Below are 22456 nucleotides of genomic sequence, written 5' to 3' on the forward strand. Positions count from 1 at the left end.
TCTCAGGATTCATGTGAGGAGCATATAATTAAAACCGCAATGCATTTAGAAAAGCACCTGGTAAACAGTAAGTGCTCAGTAAATGCTACTTACAATTATCACTGATAAATAATCATTATATGTCAAATTTTTCAGTAAATGGTCAGTTCAATTACTGATACAAATATTTACAGTATACACCAAAGCAGAGAGAATAAGTAGGTAAAATCAAGATGCTGCCTCTCTGACAGGGCCTACTTTTGCTTTGTTTTATTAGTGGTACTGGAGTTGGAACTTGTTGAGGTATGAATCTTGCACTTGCTAGGCAGGCACTCTCTCACTTAGCCCCATCCCTTTCTGCTTTTGTTATTTTTCCAGGACAATCTCACATTCATACCTAAGCCATGGTAGACTTCAATTCTCCTTTTTATCCCTCCTGAACAGGCTTATGCCACTACACCCTGCTTTTATTGCTTGCTAATCATTTGCCTGAGATAGCTTCAAACTGCTATCACCCTGATCTTTGCCTCCTGAGTAACTAAAATTACAGGCATGAGGCAATGTACTTGGTTACATAGGCTACTTCTGCCTATCTACCCTTATTGGTCTTATTTTAAATTTTCTGATTTACATATACCATTGATTGTTGCTCTCCAAGCTTGTATTGCTTGAGGAAACAGACTTATAAAAGAAGGCTCGATTTCCTGGAGTATGGCTCTGAGTATAATATTAGCAAGAATAAATATATTCCTAGCTCTATGCACAAGAAAAAATCCCCGTTGCTATACGTAATTTGAAATACAACAAGATAGAAAATGATTACTAGTCTGCAAGTAATGATGGAGAGGACTCAGAGATTCTCAATGATACTTATGAATTGTCTCTTCTACAGTGAGATGGCCAGTGGCTTCTTATTTCCAGACCATATTGAAGGTGATTAGCTTTCCATGACAGGTCTAAGGATTCCTAGCCTGATATCTGTTAACTTCTAGAAGGCCCAAATGGATGGGGTTTAGGTGAAACTATGTAGTCTTAAGTTATGACTAAACCTTTGTATATTTGTGAGAGACACAGTGGAGTTTCCTGGGGAATGCACACATAGATTTCTTTAGATTCCAAAGGGATTATTGGGGTCCAAAGCATTAGGATCACATCAGTCAGACTTTGTCATGGACCTGACCATGAGCCATGAGACAGAAAAAGGGAAATGATGTGATTATGCTCAGTGTATGACCTCCTGAGTTCAGTGAAGCAATATTATGAAGGTTAAGAAATCCCTGGGCCCGGGGCTGGGGATATAGCCTAGTGGCAAGAGTGCCTGCCTCGGATACACGAGGCCCTAGGTTCAATTCCCCAGCACCACATATACAGAAAACGGCCAGAAGCGGTGCTGTGGCTCAAGTGGCAGAGTGCTAGCCTTGAGCGGGAAGAAGCCAGGGACAGTGCTCAGGCCCTGAGTCCAAGGCCCAGGACTGGCCAAAAAAAAAAAAAAAAAGAAATCCCTGGGCCCAAGTGCCCCACTACCAGTACCACTGATAGCTATATGGCTCTGCAAAAGTCACTTATTTTTTAATTCTCTTTTTGATCTACAAACTAGGATAATGACAGTACCTATTTCCTATAATTGTGAGGTTGAAAGGAAGTTCTTACAATGGTGACTAGAACATAGTGTCACTCAATGCCAGCTACCATCATCATATGCCCTACCAATTTGAACAGAATTAGTGGTTGAAATATTGTGATATCAATTCTATCACTATGCAGAGACAGACTTGTTTCTCTCCTCAATAAAGATGGCTTAGAATGATATGCCATGTAGATACATACTGCATGTGTTATTTATATGATACTGATAAAAACAATTCCTCATCAATATAGGTCATATTTTGAATGAATTCCATCTGTTCAGGTATACTGAAGACAAATCTTTACATAAAGCTAATAGTCTTCCACTTCGGCACTGTGCTTTTTAGTATCTGTGCCTTTATCCATGCTTCCTTTCAAAACTACTGTTCATGTGCCGATACTTACAAGTATTAGACACCCTGTCCCACTTTCTAGAAGAACTAAAGCAAAATGAAGAATGTTTCTCGAGTTACACAGGCAGAACTTGACTTCTAGTATGTATGTGATCTTAACTTCTAATCAGGACCCCAGCCTGGAATGCCCTGTCTCCCTATGCCTAACCTCCTCATAAATCCCAACTCTTGCCTTCGAATTCCTATTGCCCTGTAATGGACAGGTAGTAGCCACTAAGGGCACTTTTTTCCTTTGTTATGTTCATTTATGGATAAGTCTTTTTTTTTTTTTTTTGGCCAGTCCTGGGCCTTGGACTCAGGGCCTGAGCACTGTCCCTGGATTCTTCCCGCTCAAGGCTAGCACTCTGCCACTTGAGCCACAGCGCCGCTTCTGGCCGTTTTCTGTATATGTGGTGCTGGGGAATCGAACCTAGGGCCTCGTGTATCCGAGGCAGGCACTCTTGCCACTAGGCTATATCCCCAGCCCCTGGATAAGTCTTAATATTCCCCAAATTAATGTCCTGGAAGCCTCACAGGTTTGGCGTAAAGCACAAGTCATCTTTGTATCCCTAATAGTGCTTTGTCTATTGTCATAAATTATTTGTCTAAGATAAAGTTCATAAGAAAAACACTGTTTTTAGCCTCAAGCGACTGTAGAAATTCAATTTTATGTTCATATTTTTAGGTTACAAGATGAGGTAGACCTCTTACCAGGGGGAAAAATGAAACAAGAGAAAAGAACTCTGGTGAAGCCAGCATTAGCCTCTTTATTAAATAATGAATAGTAGCAGAAATAGTAATATTAGGGCACTTAAGCCTCGAGTACACATTCTCATTCCAGTATGCCATACTTCAATCACTGAATTTCTTAGGTCTGCTGAAATAAGAAAATGAATGAATTTTACCTGCTCAGATACACTGAAGACAAAACTTTACGTAAAGCCAAATCTGTACATAAAGCCAATTCTCTTCCCCTTAGACACTGTGCTTTCAAGCTGTTGTGCCTTTATGCTTTTTTTTTTTCCAATACCCGTGTTCATGTACTGGTAAACACAAGATTGGGTTCTTGTTTTTAGCCATTTCTAATTCGTGTGTGTGTGTGTGCACGCGCGCATGCCAGTCCTACGGCTTGAACTCAGGGCCTGTCCCTGAGCTTTTATTTTTGCTCAAGGTTATCATTCTACCACTTGAGCCACAGTGCCACCTAAGGCTTTTTTCTGTGATTAATTGGACTTTTCTGCCAGGGATGGCTTCAAACCTCAATCATCAGATCTCAGCTTCCCAAGTTAGGATTGCAGGCATGAGCCACCAATTCCTAACTCTTAAAAAATTTTAATCTACTACCTCTGCGCATTCGTCAAACATATTCTCATATAAGTAGGTTTTAATTAGACAAAAACTATTAGAAAAGTCTGAGGCAAGATTAGGGGGATATTTTTACAAATGCAAAGTAACTAGATATTTCTCTGAAATCTCAGAAGGATTTTTAAGGGTCCTCTCTATCCTCCATAAGAGAGAAAAAAACTAAAGTAGCTATTTTGGAACTGTCACACATATTTATTTCACATCCGTGATATAAATGTCATGGTTCGTTTGCAGTGTTCTGGGATGGAGGGAAGAATTGTGCATGAAGACAGTCTTTCTGTCTTTTCAGTGTACAAAGGAGCTTCCTCCAATAGTTGGTGTCTCCTTCATCTGGTTATTTTCTTTGGCATTTGTAAATATAAAGATTTCAGAGAAAAATACTGAACTAATTTGACAAAAATGAGCACTCATATGGACAATCTTAGTATCACTGTAGTGGATTTAAACAGTAGACAATAATGATATGAATAATAATAGTAAGTAACCATCTTAAAGGCAGATGGGTTGTTTTTGGAGGGAGGGTTGTGTGGGATCTATTAACTGTTAGGTGTGCCCCCTTTGTAATATATTGATATCCAGTAGAAAATATCATCTTGCTTTAACTGTGTGAGTGGTTTATTGCTATCAGAGGATATATGTGTTATGTTCAAAGTTGATTCTAAAGGGAATTTGTCAAGCACATGTTTCAAGAGCAATATAAAAACTCGTCTGCATAATTATGGTAGAAGGAAAGGGTAACCTGTTACCTAATGAAGACGCCAATTACAGGTGCTCAGTTATTTTCACTCTTCTGCCTATTACCAAGGAGGAGAAACTCATCACTAAGTGCTGAAGTTCTAATATTCTTGTCAGGATTTTTAAAGCATTAACAGTTTTAGGAATAAAGTTTTCTAGAATTAAAGAAAAAGCAAACAAAAACTGAACAAACAAAAATATTAAAGAATTGATGGAGGCTTCTGACTGTGGTCATAAGAAATTTTTATTGGGATACACGAAAGATAGCTTCTGCTGGGACTTGGAAGCTCACACCTGCAATCCTAGCTACTCAGGAAGCTGGTATCTAAGGATTGTGGTTCAAAGCCAGCCCCAACAGAAAAGTCCATTAGCCTCTTATCTCCAATTAACCACCAAAAAACTGGAAGTGGAGCTGTAGCTCAAGTGGTAGAGCACTAGCCTTGAGCATAAAAGCTTAGGGACAGTTCTGGGCCCTGAGTTCAAGCCCCAGGACTGGTGCGTGCGCGCGCGCGCACACACACACACACACACACACACACACACACACGATATTTTTCCTGAATGCATAGACTTGAAAATAAAAATAACAGCAACAATTCTATACTGGTTTGATATATCTCAGGAAATTTACATATATTATTTCCTCTATTCCTTTACAAGAACCCTGTGAAGAAGGTATATTTATCTGAGGTTGCAAAAGTGAGACACTTGGGCTAAGCAACCTTTCACAATAACAGTCATCAGAAAGGTAGAGTAAGACCTCAGCCCATGTGCTTCTAGATGATGGGTTCTTACCACTGCATCACAGTCCCTCTACCTACTTTGATCTGCTCAACAAATGTCATTATAGAAAGAGAGCACTGCTCACAACAGGAATGAACAGGCTCTACTACAGACACTGTAGACACCTACATTGTCTTAACTATGCATCACAACAGCTCTCTGAGTCAGCACAAAGAATCCATAGTCTAAAATAAACTAGTTTTAAAGATGTCAAATGAGCTGCCCAAAGTCAGATAGAGAATAGACAGACTAGAGTAGTGGAAAGAATCTTGCAGACACTGAGGCACTGTCAGGTAGAAATTTGCCCAACACAAAGATGTATCCCTGCATAAATGATAACAATAACTCCACCAACAAACATAGCTAGCAAGAGACAAGCCCAGGCACCAAACCAGGTCTTCCTGGTTCTTTTCACTATATAGCTAACTCCCTGAATTATTAATATTATAATAAAATTACTTATGAGTATATATCTATTCATTGCCCACTTTTATTTCTCTGATTAGATTTAATCTTTCTAAATTCCATGTAATTCCATCTAGAAGTCTGTGAAATCTTTCTTGTTTAATTCATATATTCACACTGCTATAGTGACAGCTCAATCTAAGTGACAAGTACTATAGGTCTGAAGATACAGCCGCAAACAAGGAAGATACTGCTCTGTCCTCAGAACGATTATATTTTAGAATCACCTTCTGTGAACAATTGTGTAATTAATACTTCAAGCTTTCCAGATTGTAGGGTCACTGTTTCAACAACTCGGTCCTGTCATTACAACATAAAAGCAGCTGAACATAAAGAAAGGAGTTTGGCTGTGTTCCAATAAAACTTCATTTACAAAAGCAAGCTGTGGGCCAGATTTGGCCCCCAGGACTATTTTGATTATGGTCTATAGAAAGACATAGAAAAGTAGTCAGTAGTTAGTAACACACTGTTTATTATTCTAATAGAAAAAATACAGACCTCTTGATCTTACCACAGGCTGTGTTCTTACACTGTGTAGAAAGAGGAGGTTGAGTAAATTTACGCCATATACACCTCTATGCCTCAGCCTAGGCCCTGTGTCTGGTCTGGATTGTGAATGGGAAGACATGGGATGGTGGGGGGAAGAAAAAATTTACTGAGTTCTAGGAATATATTTCAGGGAAACTTAAACCAAATTGGGAGATATAAAGAATTACTGGGGCTGGGGATATAGCCTAGTGGCAAGAGTGCCTGCCTCGGATACACGAGGCCCTAGGTTGGTTTCCCCAGCACCACATATACAGAAAACGGCCAGAAGCGGCGCTGTGGCTCAAGTGGCAGAGTGCTAGCCTTGAGCGGGAAGAAGCCAGGGACAATGCTCGGGCCCTGAGTCCAAGGCCCAGGACTGGCCAAAAAAAAAAGAATTACTAACAGCTAGCCACCCGCATGCCTGTAATCCTAACTACTCAGGAAAGGCTGAGATCTGAGGAATGCAGTTCAAAGCCAGCTGGGGCAAGAAAGTCTGTGAGACACTTACATCCAAAAAAGTCAGAAGTGAAGCTGTGTAAAAGCTCAAGGATAGTACCCAGGTGAGAAAGAGAGAGAGAGAGAGAGAGGTGGCTTCCAAGAAGTAACATTCTCAAAGCAACTTGAAGGAGGAATAGGAAATAACTCAATACAAATTTCTGCTGCTTATTTTAATCATACCTCCCTTTAACCATATTTCTCATGAGGAATTAATTCATTTCTGTTTGCTTGTATTTTCTTCTTTTATCAAAATAATTCAAGCCATTTCCCTTTCCTCCCACAAATACATCAGTATTTTCCTTCAGTATGTCTAATTTTAGATTTTACTCAGTCTATCAGTAGTCTTGCAAAAGTATTAAAAAAGTAGAACTTAGATAAATTTTGTGGTATCTAAAACATATGACTAAAATATACCAAAAATATAAATAAAGCCAGCAGTCTGACTCCCAGTAATGCTCAGAGGATGAATGTACTTTGATGAAGCCAGCATAGACCCGAGTCTGGAAAAAAAACAACAACCTTATTTTAATCTAAAAAAAAAAAAAAAACTCCTCACAGAACATGATCTTATTGCCAAAACTCAAAAGTACACATGGAAGAGAAAGAGACAGAGACAGCAATATAATAGCAAACTTAACCTATAGTAATTTCAGCTGTTAGAATTAGAAACAAAATATAAAATAGCATATAATGTATAGTTAATAATATGAGCAATAAATAATACTACAAAATTACTAAGTGAATCCAGAAAGAAAGTAATGACACTTCTAGAAGTGTACTAAAAAGTGGATTAAGAAGCAAATAAAATACAACTAAAAAAGAATTTGTTATTTGGAAGAGATAGACTGAGCAACAGATTACTTCTCTACAGAGAACTCAAGAAATCGAAGGTCCAAATGAAGAATCAAAAACTAATGCAGATACACAAGGAGGCGGACTATATGAAAGAGGCATAAAATGTACTAGAAATACATAACAAAGGGAATGCAGAGACATTACTCCAGAACATCAAAACGAGGATCTACAATTACTGAATGAATGCCAACATTCACAAAAATCCAGAACTCATTTTCAAGTGAAAGCTTCTTTTTTGTTCACTCTACGTGGCCACATTACAAAGATGAAGGTATTTTCTACTCCTTATAGAGGTCACTGGCATGTGAAGGAACTAGGGTATTTTTGAACCATTATACTAGTTCGGCTTCAAAAAGCAGACAATATAGTAAAGAAACATTCTGTCCAGTTTTCAATTTCTCTGTCTCCTAAATGTGTGTGTCTTTGCTTAATATTAGTTCACTGTTTGTGTTAAAAAACAGAACACAATAGAATCAAAGCTTTAGGGTCATATTGGAAACCCCCAGCACCCAGTACAGTGTTGGACACAGTAGTGATTGTATATGGAAAGTTGTTGATTGACAAACAGCATGATGAGAGCAACAACATCAGGAAATAAGGAAGTTTATTAAAAGTGACATCTGAAAGAAACCAACTCAATAATGTCTTTCCAGGCCTTGAAATAAAATTGAATTTAGCAGATGCAATCCTAACTCAGATGTCTCCAAACTCAGCTTACAGGAAAGTAAGAATATAATCTTAGCTAACATGTCAGGATCGTGTACTGTTACCAGAAAGTATTCCAAACATATAAGAAGAAAGCATTAATTATTTGTTGTCCTAACTGGCAAACAGGCTTCAATCTACATAATTGCAAATTGCTTATATTCTGTAAATACACCAATGAATCCTATACCCAGTATGTTCTCTGATTCTAAGTATAATATCAAAAAGTTTCAAAAGATAAAGAAAATAAAATGAATGTTTGAATTTAAAGTCCTCTTTTGCTGAGCACAGCAGAAATCTATAAAATTCAAATTGATATCCATGGGAAATTGCAAGAAAATTGTTTCTTGATTTATCCAGTTTTGTCTGATCCCCATTAAGGGCTGTGAATCTACAATGATCATGTAGCCTAGGTATCAGGTTAGTGAGTTTAAAAATAAAACAAAACAAAAAATGTGGTGCTGGCTGGGTGCCAGTGGATCATGCTTATAATCCTAGCTAGTCAAAAAGCTGAGATCTGAGGATCGTGGTTCAAAGCCAGATGGGGAAGGAAAGTCTATGAGATTCTTATCACCAATTAACCAGCAAAAAAAATGGAAGTGGAAATGTGGCATTGTGACTCAAGTGGCAGAGCACCATCCTGGAGCAAAAAAGCACAATGTGAAAGAGCCTGCGTACTGGCAAAAAAAAGAAAAAGAAAAAGAAAACCAAAGTGCTGCAACATCAACAATGAACTCAATAAATACAGAGATCCCTGATTTCTGAATTTAACTGGAATGATTCTGATTTGACAATTGGAGAGAAAAAGTCCACAAATATGCAGATACAGGTACACCAAGTAAAAAGTTCAGATAGCCCAGGCTCTTCCTCACCATACTTTGTCTTAGGAGAAATAGACTCATGAGCCTTCCATTTCCCACAAGATTCTGAGAATCCTAGATGGGCCATAGAAGTGAACTGATTTGCAAGGATTGGGTTTGGTCTGAATCCCCTAAAGACTTGGATCTGCGGCCATAATCAGAAGGATAGATTAGAGTCCTCATGATTTCCAGACAAGGGGTTAACTGTTGTTTATTTTGAAAGCTAACATTGATTTAAGAGCACCATGAATTTAAATTCTTTTCAGGTATTTACTTCTTCCTTCCCCAAAGAATGAATGAATCTTACCATTTTACAGTTGTTATGGTAATTGGCCATTTTCCCTTGCCTTTTGACTTTGGAGTCCGCTGCAAGAAAATGAGAAAGAAGAGGGCAGGAAAAACAGATGCTTGTCAGCTTTTTTACCTAACCTGAAGAGAAGGTGGTCAATTTATTTATTTACTTGGTTGCCTAATAGCCAATAAGACAGATTCAAGGCCTTTTTACATCAAAGCTCTATACTGAGTGGCCAAAACCAGGGAGGTGGGGAAGATACGTCAACATTTTTTATAAAATACAGTTTAATTTACTCCTGCTTTGAAACATGCCTTTAAAGCACTGTTTAACAACTATGTTCTTAACAGATAATTATAGGTGACTGATCCTATTACTAGGGCACACAGTTTTGTCATTTCTACTTAATGTACAAACCACATACATTTGCTTTCACTCGGAAGAGAAAAAAACGTGTGATATGTTTAATTCAATATCTGTTCATCAAAAGTTTTCCTTCTCACTGAACTTCACACTACACACTCTAAACTGTAGAGTTAAATATAGACATATATATGTATTTATAGTATCTTTTCTATGTGTTGTATAATATATGTGGTATACAGTATACAATATACTATACTATATATGCTATATAATACATATGTTATACATATTACATATAGTATGCAGTATATGTAGTGTACTATATACTACACTATACTATAACATACAATAAAATATACTATATAGTATAAAAAGTACACTAAAATATATTGGATATATGTAGGTGGAATATAGATATAGTATATATAGAGAGTATATATGAGGTATAAATTTTCCCCATTTTTCCTCTCCAGAACTTTTTGATGATTTTTGCAAACTAGCCAACAATTGGGCACAAAGGCATTTGGAGTCACGCTGGGTGTTGTGACAGAATCACATGTTTACATAGGATTCATCTATTCTGAAAGTGCCTAAACAGGGAACAGCAGAGGTGAATAGAATCAAATGTTGGAGCCAGCCCAGCCTGAGAGAGATTTAAAGCTTAGACTCCACAACCTATGGAGAAAGTTCCTTGCTGCGACATGGAATAAGGGTAACCAAAAAATGACAGCAATATTTGTAAAAACAACTCTGTTTTTGTTATTTCTTAGCCTGTTTGGAGTCCTGGAGGCATCAACAATATCATGCAGGAATGAAGAAGGTGAAGCTGTGGATTGGTAGGTAAATGAAATATAAAGATTGATAGATGAAAATTGAAAGCCAGAGTGTGGGAGGCAATCTGGCTGGCTGTGACATCCCTAAGGAAAACTTCCTTGTCACTTCCTGACTTTAAAAAGAAAGAGACTTGAAGTGTGACAGTGGGCTAGGTTTCCACATAGAGCTCTGCTTCTGTTGCCCCCTGACAAAGTACTGAGCAGCTATCTGGGGGTGTCATTAGCTGTTCACAGCAGGGCAGAGCTGTCGGCTCAGGGTGGGATGACACTGACAACTTCTAACGGCTAGCAGTTTCTTTTATTTACATATGGCTTTTCCTAACAGTACCCTTTCAACATACTTTCTAAGATTGGCAAAGGAGAGGTGTATGACTTTTCTTCTGAAGCTGAAGCGTGCTCTTCTCCTTATAAGGACAAGAAGGAGGGCATGATTACGCACAGCGCTGTTTGGTTAACCTTGGTTTGTTGGTCAATACAGGCAGCTAGTTGTTGGAGTGGCTGGGAGGTCACTGGTCGCTAGTAAAGTAAGGCCACTAGTAAAGGAAGGTAGTACTCACAGAGTTGCATTATACTCATGGATTCACCTATAGCTTTGGTCACTTTTCTGCTTTTTAATTAGGGTGTTTAGGATTGTCATGATGTCTGGCACCAAAGTCTATGTGAACTTCTGGCTAGAGAACACAGATCTGCTCTATCTGCCAAGACTCCTCCCAGGGACTGTGCTGATTTTTGAAGATACAGTGCAAACAAAAGATAGTTCTTACCCTAAAGCATCTGACAGCTGTATGAGGAAGGCATAGGTAGAGAATTAGGGAAACATATAATCCAGATGACTTCTCTGAGGAAGTAGTTTTTGAGATAAATTTTAAAAACAATTATGAAGTCATTAGAATAGAATAAGGTGTAAAACCATCTCAGGCTAATAAAAGAGTAAAAAGGTTAGTATAGAGGAAAAAGGCAAAGTTGGGAGTTGCTAGAACTTTGGGAAAATGTGCAGAAATAACAGGAGGTAAGGTTAGAAAGGAAGGTCAGAATCAGAAGGTTAGTCATGCATCACGAAGACTGATACTATGTCACTTACAGGAAAATAGATGAATAGGAAAAAAATATGTCAAAGCTCAGAGAGACAAAAGATGTATGTTTTCTCCCATAGTGGGAATTGAGACCTACATTATAAATATATATGTAAACATATGCTTGGTCATATGCATATCTACACAAACATATTAACTCAAGTATGGTATATACAGAGGAGGACTCCAATGGTATAATTTCTTTAAACAATGAAGGTACATTTTAACAGTCACAGACAGCACTAGGACTTCTGCAGTATTGCAGGTGAGGCAAAATGTAAATGGGTGGTTGTAAAGCTCAACAGTTTCCCAGGTAGTTAACTAGGAAGCTGGAACATGTGTTGGGGGTGGGTGTCATAGTTTAGGAGAATGGGACAGACCAATTGAGAGATGAAGGTTTGGTGAATACAGTGCTAATATCCAATGGATATATGTGAAAATGTAACCAGGTAAATTGAGGGGACAGCAGAGATTAGGAAAGATGGGGGAGAATGATGAAAGGGATGACATCCATCAAGGCACATTGTATTCACAAACTGACATGTTGAATTGAAATCCATTTGTACAGTTACTTAACAATAATTTAAAAGTTAATTAAAATGCATTCAAGTTCAAAGAAGATCTGGATGGTAAGGGACTTCTTGTGCTGAGCTTTGGGGTTTGAACTTACATCAACAGGAAGCTAATGAAGGGATTTGTATGAGAGGTGAGATAGTGTCAGATTCACATTTTAGAATGCCCATTGGAAGCACCACGAATGGCAGACAGAAGGGAACCAGTCTAAGAGTTATATACAGCAATAGGACTTTTGCAGTATCACAGGCAAGACAATGTGTAGACTTGAGTTAAAGAGGTGGTAGTGAAAACAGAGAAAAAAAGCGTTCTGGAAAGATTTGTTAGGTGATGGGCAGATGGAGGGGTGAAAGAATTAAAAGAAAGACTTTCCTGTTTCTGGCTTATGTTACTGATTCTCTGATATAATTGGGTGAGCAGATTTAATGTTGTAAACTTGACTCTAAAGTGTGGAAATGAAAGTTTCTGGAACATATTTTTGTTTGAGTTTATCTAGACCTCAACATAGAAGTTTGCAGTAGAAAGAGATAGCATATAATTGAAGATCGTCACCTTCAAAAGTATTTAAGAGAACTGACCATAGCACATTAATAGTCCTCCAGTGCTCCACTGGTAGGCCACCAAAAGTGATTTAAAAATTTGTTTATTTTATTTCTTTGAGACAAGGTCTCACACTGTAGGCCAGACTGGAACTGGGCTGGAACTCACAGTACTACCTAACTCCTAACTGATGAGATTATAGGTGTATACCACCATGTCCATCATAAAATTTATTTTGCCATAATTGAATATACATATTCATTGACTATATGCATGTCAGAGAATATAAGCAACTTGATGCTTAGTGGCTATAAATTGCTAAGAAAGTAAAGTGTGGAGGCCATCTTATCAGCAACAAAGAACTGCCTGTTGCCTGCCACATGCAAGGATATGTGTCTGTGTCTGAGAAAAGAATAAGAAAGACAGGAACAAGTGTGTTTAATAGAAGTATACGACAAAAGAGAATCAAACAGCTAGTATGAAGCTCTTAGGGACAGACAGTTATAATAGTGTGTGTATGATAATCTTTAGTTCACTGTGAGTTTAGTGGTTAGTTGTAGGGTTGATGTTAGTAGAAAGTATTTGGCTAGATCCGTGATTCTCAAATTAGGGCAATTTTGGCCCTTGGGGGATTTTAATAAGGTTTAGAGATGTTTGCAATTGTCATAATTTTGGGATACTATTGGTATCTTGAGTGAATAGCTGCCATCCTATAGTACACAGTACAGCTTCCACACCAAAGCTGATCTGGATGGGTGCTGGTGGCTCATGCCTGTAATCCTAGCTACTTAGAAAGCTGAGATCTGAGGACTGAAGTTCCAAGATTCCTTGGGTAAGAAAGTCTGTGAGACTTTTATTTCCAATTATATGCCAAAAAAGCTGAAAGTAGGGCTGTGGTTCAAGTGGTAGATCACTAGCACAGAGCACAAAGCTCAGGAGATCATTCAGTCTCAGAGTTCAAGCCCTAGAAATGGCACACACACACACACGTATATACACACAACACCACACACGACACACTAAAGAAAAATCGAACTCAAAATCCAAGAATGCCTGTGCACTAGGTAGCTCACCTGTCCTTTCTGTGAGATAACTAATGAAGGTATACAAATAAGAAACAATAGAAAAGGAAAGAAATAACCTACTAGGTTGGTCTTGAACCCAAATAATCAATGCAGAACATTTTGGTAATGTGAGATGAAGATGGCTTAGGCCAGAGGTTCAAGGGGTCCTCCGCCTCTCTTAAAGCCCACAAGTACATCATATCTTCAGCTGGCCAGCTACAAAGATGTAGGACATCAAGCTATTTTGGCAGAAGAGAGTCCAAGACTAGTTTTCTAGTCCCAGTCTAGCCCTTAGTTTTGTCCCAACTGCCATCATTAGAACAGAGGAAAGAGTAGAGTAAGTCATTCTCAATGTACATGGACTTTAACTTCAGTAATTCAAGCTTCCAAGCAAATAATGTCTTAGAACATATCCCACTCAGACTCATATCTCTAGTCCAGGAGAAAAGGAAAAGGCAAAGAAAGAGGCATGGAGCAAGTCCTTGGATTCCTTCTGTGAAACATAAATAGGAGATTACAGTGTTCAACACTTAAAATAATCCTGCCACCAGGAAATCAATCAATAAGTGATGATAGTAATTAATGGCTATTTTCTTTGTTAGGTTTATCTTTTATAAGTTACCTAAAGGACAAGACAAGGAAGGTAGAGAAACTGGGCTAGAGTACCTGTACCTGGACCCTACAATTAAAAGATGGAAAAGGAGTGAGCAACTAATGAACACCAACAGAAGTGCTTTGGGAAGGACCTTACAACAGCTGTATGAAGCATATGGCTCCAAGGTATGTTACAGTCTTCATTTATTTGAATCATATAAAATAGATTAAACAGAATCTATAGCTTCATAAGGTCCTTATTTGAAAATTTTTCTTTTTACTCACCCACTCTACCCCCATCCCAGTAACTTGAAGAAAAAAAAAAAAACTAACTCCAAACTAGCTCAGAGGAAAGATTTCTCATAGTACATTAAAAATAACAACAACAATGAAAAGCCTCTTGTTTCCATATCTTGGAGTTTATTTCGCTTAGCATCATCTTATATGATCATATGTACATATCTATTGAGCTATTGTGATCCTCTGGTAGTACTATCCTAGACATAATACTATTACCAATGAAGGAAACCATAAAGTCTATGTTTCTTTGGGTCTGGCTCACTTCACTTAGTAAAATTTTAAGAAAGGGATTTTTTAAAAAAGAAATGGGTTGTCCTTTCCTGTTTTATCATTTTACTGGGAAATTTTAAGATATCAACATTGTTAGCTTTGATAAAAGTCACTGACTGAATCATGACAGTGTAATGGAACTACACAGCACAAATATAAGCAAGTTAACACAACATAAAGAGACACTCAAAATAATAACATTATTATGCATTAGGGATTTAGCTGTTTGGAGAATTTACTCACATTTTGCCTTATTAGAGGAAATACAACATTACACATTGATTTTTGTCACTTTTTCTAAGAAGGGAAATTCCAAGTTAGGAAAGTAGCGGCACTTTTTAAGGAATAGATTAAAGAGAAGGAAAAAAAAACCTTCCCATAACAGAGAGGAAGAGGAGCAGATAATGAGAGTCCGGATTAAATACAAGCTAAACTCATTCAGAGAAGCACAAACAGTGAAAATCTGATCCTGATTGTTATACACTGGGCCTATAATGTAAATGGAAGCAAACTCCAAGTATAATTCTTGATTAGTTGTTCCTACTTCATTTCCTGAACAAGTAATTTATCATACACCAGTTGATTAATTGAAAACTGTTTCCTAATCAACCAAGAAAAGTAGCAATATCGTCCTCACACATTCCTCATAATGCATAAACCCATCATATGAATCGAAAGCAAGCATGTTTGAGCATAGATAACCCTCCCTTTTAATTGTGCAGATTATAGAATTTATAGTATGGAAGCCACCAGCAGGAGAATGATTGATTGCTCACGGGTATTATTGAAAGTTCTATATTGATGGCTGGGTATCTAGTAGAAATATTGTAATGACTTGTGAGTAGAAGTTTTATGAGACTAATTTTAATATTTTCCTACAGACTAACAACACAGCCTATCTCATATACAATGATGGGGTCCCCAAATCTATGAATTACAGCAGAAAGTATGGACATGCCAAAGGTATGACGATGGCTCTTGGTTTCTTTTGCTTATTGACAATCAACATTTTATTAAATATTTTATCTTGAACATTATATTATAAGAAAAATATAGCTTTTGTCTTTTTTATTTCTGAAATGCTTTATTTTTAAAATCAGTATACATTATATTAAGTATATAGAGTTTCTTAAAAATGAACAAACAACTGTTTTTCACTGTTAGGATATTTTTGTGGACAAGGAAATATCTGGTTCTTTTGACTTTTTACATTGATCCAAATTCCAAGATGATTATCACATTAAGATTCTTCTGTGTTACTTTTGCGCAAGTTGTGATAGCTGTTTTATGAACTGTGTAGCATTGGAAAGCTCACTGCAGCCATATAAGATGTGCTTGCCTTGCTTCCCCTTCATGTAGTTAACAAGATTCTGCTGGTTCTGGGCAATGACAGCTCAGTTCCTAGGAGCAAAAATCCATTCCAGAAGGTAATTGTTTTTGTGGTGGAGGAGGCAACTACATAGAATATCAGAAACTTTGTCTTTAAGAGAGTTTTGACTTATTAAAATGGATAATTTTTGTATAACAAATAAAGTAATTATATAAGGTAATTATATAATTTGACTTGGGAATAAATGCCCTTTTCAGAATCCTATTTCTTAATAAGTTTTGAGCAAAATATCATGTACTAACTACTTGAATATTAACTAATATTTATTTATATATACAGATACAGTCACATATATGTGTGTGTTGTACACAGACACAAATAAATCTATATTACATGCATATATATATTCGTGTGTGTGTGTGTGTTTAGTGTATACATTCACCCTTTAGGCTTTTTGAGTTACAATCTACATTAAATAAAAACTCACTCTTCGTGATGTGCAGCTCCATTTGTAATAAATATTCTTGAAAAAAAGTTTTTAATTTTTATATAACAGCAACTTTGTTGCACATCATTAAATATTATACCTTTTATTTCAGTAATCTTATCATTTTCTTTTTATAACTTATGCCTATATAAATGCACATAATAAAAAACTTCAAAATACTCACTACATAAACACATTTAAGTTTTTCCCACTTTTCTATAATATGTTAAAACATTTTTATAAAATTTTATAATTAATATTTTTCAACTTGTTCTTCAAATTACTATATTACGAATAGCTATCTATGGCAATAAATAGTCTTCATATGGTTCTAAACTCAAATACCTCCAGGAAGCAAGCAGGTAATGTGAAAAAGTAGAGTGAGCTGAACTATCAGTTAACTGGAAAGTTCAATACAACAACTAAAGGGAGAAGTTATTTCTCACCTTGTCTTAGCTGCACATAGCTTTTAGAAGATATTGAGAATTAATTTGTGGAAATTGACCCTAGCTTTTAAAGGTTGGTTGGATTCAAAGTTGTAAAAATATAATACAGGCCTAGTAAAACATAGCTGCATGCTACATTTGGCCTGTGGGCTGCTACTATACAGCCTGTGACTAAGAATGTAATTTGTAATGGCTGCCAAAAGTCATGAACATTGGAAATTTTGATTTAGTCAACTTCCCTTCCTGATGGTCCTATTTACAAATAACCATTTTTATAAAATGCCATATCTCTCTAATATCTCCTCAAGAAACCCATGACCACATTTCTACTCTACTATAATGGTCACTGCAAGGGTTTGGAGAAAAGAAAACGAGGTTTAATATGAAGAAGAATGGTCTTTTTACCAATAGATAACCTAACATCTGTGTCATTTATGCAAGGATTTGGGAATCCAGCTAAAGAACACATCCCTCTGGGCAGAGGGGAGCACTTGAAGGTTATCCAGATCGGTTAGGCAACAGAACTTTCAAAACTTTCCACTGTGACATAGGTATTGATCCTATTTCCACCCAACTGTATGCGTTTTTGAGGCATCCCTCTTTGAAAAATAAATAATTAGCAGACATTTGGCTTCCAGTCTGAAAATGAGGCAAACATGAGTGGATTTTAGGTGTGCATTTTATATGCAAACTTGGAAGACTAGTTACCATATCAAACCTATCCTGCCTGATATATTCTTTTTAAAATTTTTTGTTTATTGTCAAAGTGATGTGCAGAGGGATTACAGTTTCATACATAAGGCAGTGAATACATTTCTTATCTACTTGTTACCTCCTCCTTAATTTATCCTACCTTCCCCCCAATTCCCCCCCTCCTATGAGTTATACAGTTGTTTTATAGCATATAGTTTTGTAAGTATTGCTGTTGCATTAGTTTGTCTTTTACCCTTTTTCTCTTCATTTTGCTATTCCCCTTCCCTTCCTTAGTTCCAATAAATGTATATACAATACTCAGGGTACCAAGATCAGTAACAATGGCATCAGAGGTAAAACCCTGGGGAGGAAAGACAAAAGAAAATGGCATCATTTCACATGGTATGTTGAAAATAACAACAATGATAAGCCACTTATTTCCATAACTTGGAGTTCATTTTGCTTGGAGTTCATTATCTTATATGTTTATATGTACATAGCTACTGAGCTATTGTGATCTTCTGCTAGGATTGCCCTTGACCTGTACTAATTATTACCAATGAGGGAAACCACAGATACATTCTTAAGCACAAAAATAGTCAGATGCTTGCTGGATAAAGCTTTTGCCATGTCACAATATGACGAAAACCTTTCTGTTTTCTTCCTTTCTAGCTTTTCAATAAGCTCTGGAGAGTTTTGCTAAACATGATTAACAAGGATAGTTCAACATGATTTCTAGTCTCTGTACTCTCACACTCGCTCTTTTATCTTATCTGTGGAACAGTTTACTCTTCTTCAATAAATGAGCACCTGTTTCTTAAAGCACAATGTTGCAAGAATATTTCTTCATTTGATATTCTCTTTTTTACCTCTGTTTTTAAGACCTTTGAAAATAGCTCCTGTGCTTTACAGTGAAGACATTATCTGAAGCTTGCCAAGTGACTGTATAGTTTTAACAAGGTCAAATTCCAATTTAGAGAATTTGCATTCTGCCAAAACAAATTTTCCTGTAGTTTCAACATGCAATTCATCTTAACTCTTCCTTAGATAGCTTCTCTGGCTCCCCTTCTGTGGTAGTTTATTATCAGTAATGGGTATTGTAATATGTGCCAGATTCATTTTTGAAGTCTTTGAAAAGTGACCATGATCCTTGTGATTATTAACCTAGTGAAACAGTAGCCTATAGCATAAACAAGTTTAAATGTTGCAGTTTTAAAAGCTTTTTTTCCCTTCTAAATTATCTACATTACATGTATCTTTTGTAGGTTTGTTGCTGTGGAACAGAATACAGGGATTCTGGCTGATTCATTCTATTCCCGGGTTTCCTCCAATTCCTGAAGAGGGCTATGATTATCCAGCCTCAGGAAGACGAAATGGGCAAAGTGGCATCTGCATAACTTTCAAATACAACCAGTATGAAGCAATAGGTAACAAAGGAGTGTGTGAAAAGGAGACAGTGATGTTGAAGAAAGAAGTGGGAGGTATATTAATAAATGTATCATTTTTTCTGTTAATCTATTCATAGACCCTCTGATACCCAGATTCTAAATACTGGCTCTGCTATAGTGAGACATTGAAGAGGCTCACTGCTGGTTCTCAGTTCCATTGCATTGAGACTGAACAGTAGTATAGGCCTAATGATTACAGATTTCTGTATTTTTCATGAGGGACCGGAATACACCAAATGTACACCCAAGTGTATTTGTGTGTATGTGTGTAAAAGAGAAATACTGGATTTAGAATATGGACTTCATCTTTATTTTTTTAATTTTGCAGACCATATGTTGCCTCTACACTGCCAACATCAACCTCTGAACCAGAAAACTTCTTTTAAGATCTAAGTGCAAATAGTCCAAAATACTTGTATCTGTCAAACTATGGTGTGGGAGGAAGAAACATAGGAACATTTTAATGAGGAAGTTGCTAAATAGCAATGAAGAGTGATTTGCCTCTAGATACAGGAGGCTGAGAAAAGATTTCTCATCAAACCTCCATCTTACGACATGGATCGCTGAGCTCTCATCTAATCGCTGAGCTCTCATCTAAGTAAAGCTCTAGTCTAACTATTAGAATTCTTACAATAGTTAGGGAGCTACATACCACAGAGATAAAGCTTGTATTCTGATAAATTGAATTTTATTGAGCTTCAATAATTAGTACAAGAAGTTCTGTATTGTATATGTGTGTGCATATATGTGTGATATATAATAGATATGAAAAGCATGTGGCCTCTGAGGCCAGATTATCGGAGCCTGAGTAGTAGCTCCATCAATTACAAGTTTTATAACCATAGGCATGTTACAAGAAGTCTTAGCTAATTAACCTATTAAATCATGATGGTAATAATAGAATCTACCTAAAAATGAGATTTTGTGATAGTTAAATGAGAAAAACCAGGTAAAATGTATAGAATTACATATGGGCAATAAGAGGGGCTCAATAGATGTTAGTCAACATAATAAAAATGATTTGGAGGCCACTACTTGAAAAAAAAGAATGTTGTGTATGTGTAGAGGAAAGGGGAAAGAGTTTATTTGTTAATCTACAGTTAAAGCCATAATAGCGGGCTGGGGATATGGCCTAGTGGCAAGAGTGCTTGCCTCTTATACATGAGGCCCTGGGTTCAATTCCCCAGCACCACATATACAGAAAATGGCCAGAAGGGTCGCTGTGTCTCAAGTGGCAGAGTGCTAGCCTTGAGCAAAAAGAAGCCAGGGACAATGCTCAGGCCCTGAGCAAAAAAAAAAAAAAAGCCATAATAGCAGTAGGTATTTTTACTTAGGCCTGAATTTTCCACTTTCATTGACTGTGTGGTTTTTTTTTTGTTCTGTTTTGTTTTTAATTCAGATTCTCAGCTGTTGGTCTGCAACCCAAACATCTATAGCTGTTCTGTCCCAGCCATCTTTCACCAGGAGCTCCTCCACATGCCTCAGCTATGTGCCAGGTCTAGCTCAGCAAAGACCCCTGGCAGGCAACTCACCACACTCCAGTCTGCCCAGGGACAAAACTTCCTCCATTTTGCTAAATCTGATTCCTTTCTTGATGGTATGAAACATCATTGACTACCATGTTTCATAACTCAGCTATTGGACTCACATTTTTCCTTTCCAAACTCTCTGCAGCCACTATAGGATATACTTTTGGTTGTCTCAGTTATGGTGAATGCCTGGCATTTTTCCCTGCTTCCTTTTTAACTTATCCTTCCCAATTCATTGTGCACACTGCCTCTCAGTTGATACTTAGGATACTAAATCCATTTCTATTCATTCTTCACAAACATTTCTTTACAATTCTCCACTGATTCCAGGAAAATACAAACATTTAAGCACTGATTTATAAAAATGCTAGAACTGAACTTATCCACCTCCAAAGCTCTTTGCAGGGAAAAAATACACATTTTTTTCTTGATCTGTGGAAAAAATGACATTTGCAGATACTAACATTATCCAAGTAATGACGACAGTAGCTTTTATGTGCATATTCCTTTAGGATTTAAGAACTGTTATTCTATCCATTATCTTAATTATGTTATTATTGTTTGTGACATCCATGCTGAGTTAAGATTTTTATTCTTTAGAACATTTCCAGTGATTTATCAAAGTGGAAATACCAACCTCACTATTTTTTTTTCTCTTTCTGAACCTTAGACATCTTTGCAGCCTGGATGGCTCAACAGTTGAAGACACACTTGCTCACTGAAACCTGGCAGCGGAAGAAACAAGAACTTCCTTCGAACTGCTCCCTTCCTTACCATGTCTACAATATCAAAGCCATTAAGCTTTCTCGACAGTCTCATTTCAGTTCTTCCCAAGATCATGCCAAATGGTGTATTTCCCAGAAGGGCACTAAAAACCGCTGGACCTGTATTGGAGACCTAAACCGGAGCCCGTACCAAGCTTCCAGAAGTGGAGGGTTCATTTGTACCCAGAACCGGTATATTTACCAAGCATTTCAAAGACTCGTTTTTTATTATGAAGACTGTGACTGGGCGCTGTGACCATAGCTAGGCACCAGTGGCTCATGTCTGTAAATTTAGCTACTCAGGAGGCTGAGTTCTGAGGATTACAGTTGGAAGCCAGCCAGGCAGGAAAAACCCAAGAGACTCTTACTTCCAAATTAACAACAAAAATCTGAAAAGTGGAGCTGTGGCTCAAGTAGCAGAGCACCATCCTTGAGCATTTTTGCTCAAGGTTAGTTCCCAAGCCCTGAGTTCAAGCCCCACTACTGGCACTAAAAACAAGCAAACAAATAAACAAAACTGCAACTAGATTTGGTGTAAGGATACATGTACTCGCTGAAAACATTTGTAATAACATTTCTTGCATTAGAACAATTCTTTATGTATTAAAAGGCTCTAAGTACACTCACATACCACCAACTAAAACAATTTTGCCCATGTTTACCATTTAGTTCTCTAATTGGTTGTATTTATGATATCATGGACATATATGATACGTAGCTAAATGATAACAGGAGTAATAAAGGAAAATTATTTTTGTCAGATTGCTCAACTCCAGTTGTCCATGGATAGTCTGGTCACTCAGGATTAAATGTCATCTCTTCCACCAAGACTCTTCCCTCTCTCCTCCCTATTCCTTTTTGAAGAAAAACAACTGTCTTCCATACTTTCAAATTATTGATCATGTTCTTCCCAAAGTTCTTTTTCATTGGCATATGGTTCCATTTTGTTTGTTATTTTTGCAGGTGCTACTTATTAATTCTATGGTTTTGGGCCACTCACTTTGAGTTTTTGAATCTTGTTATTCTAGTCTGTGAAGGGGAGAAAAACATCTAGGTAAGTTCA

At 37.1% G+C, this 22456-nt stretch overlaps 2 protein-coding genes and 1 non-coding gene across 3 annotated transcripts in view; 2 read left to right on the top strand and 1 right to left on the bottom strand.

Annotated features, from left to right (window-relative positions):
* LOC125354346 (uricase) overlaps window positions 1–22456 on the bottom strand; it is an 80895-nt gene that overhangs the window by 26419 nt on the left and 32020 nt on the right. The gene's annotated exons all lie outside the window — the stretch shown is intronic.
* On the top strand, window positions 5841–5975 carry LOC125355813. Its single transcript, XR_007211745.1, has one exon. It is a non-coding gene; the product is annotated as a small nucleolar RNA SNORA51 (small nucleolar RNA).
* Window positions 10173–21649, top strand: Dnase2b (deoxyribonuclease 2 beta). Its single transcript, XM_048349990.1, has 6 exons — window positions 10173–10285; window positions 14135–14312; window positions 15578–15659; window positions 18918–19079; window positions 20500–20697; window positions 21300–21649. The coding sequence occupies exons 1-6, from the start codon at window positions 10173–10175 to the stop codon at window positions 21647–21649; spliced, it is 1083 nt and encodes a 360-aa protein (XP_048205947.1).

The sequence above is a fragment of the Perognathus longimembris genome, chromosome 7, assembly GCF_023159225.1.
Source record: "Perognathus longimembris pacificus isolate PPM17 chromosome 7, ASM2315922v1, whole genome shotgun sequence".
Lineage (NCBI taxonomy): Eukaryota > Metazoa > Chordata > Mammalia > Rodentia > Heteromyidae > Perognathus > Perognathus longimembris.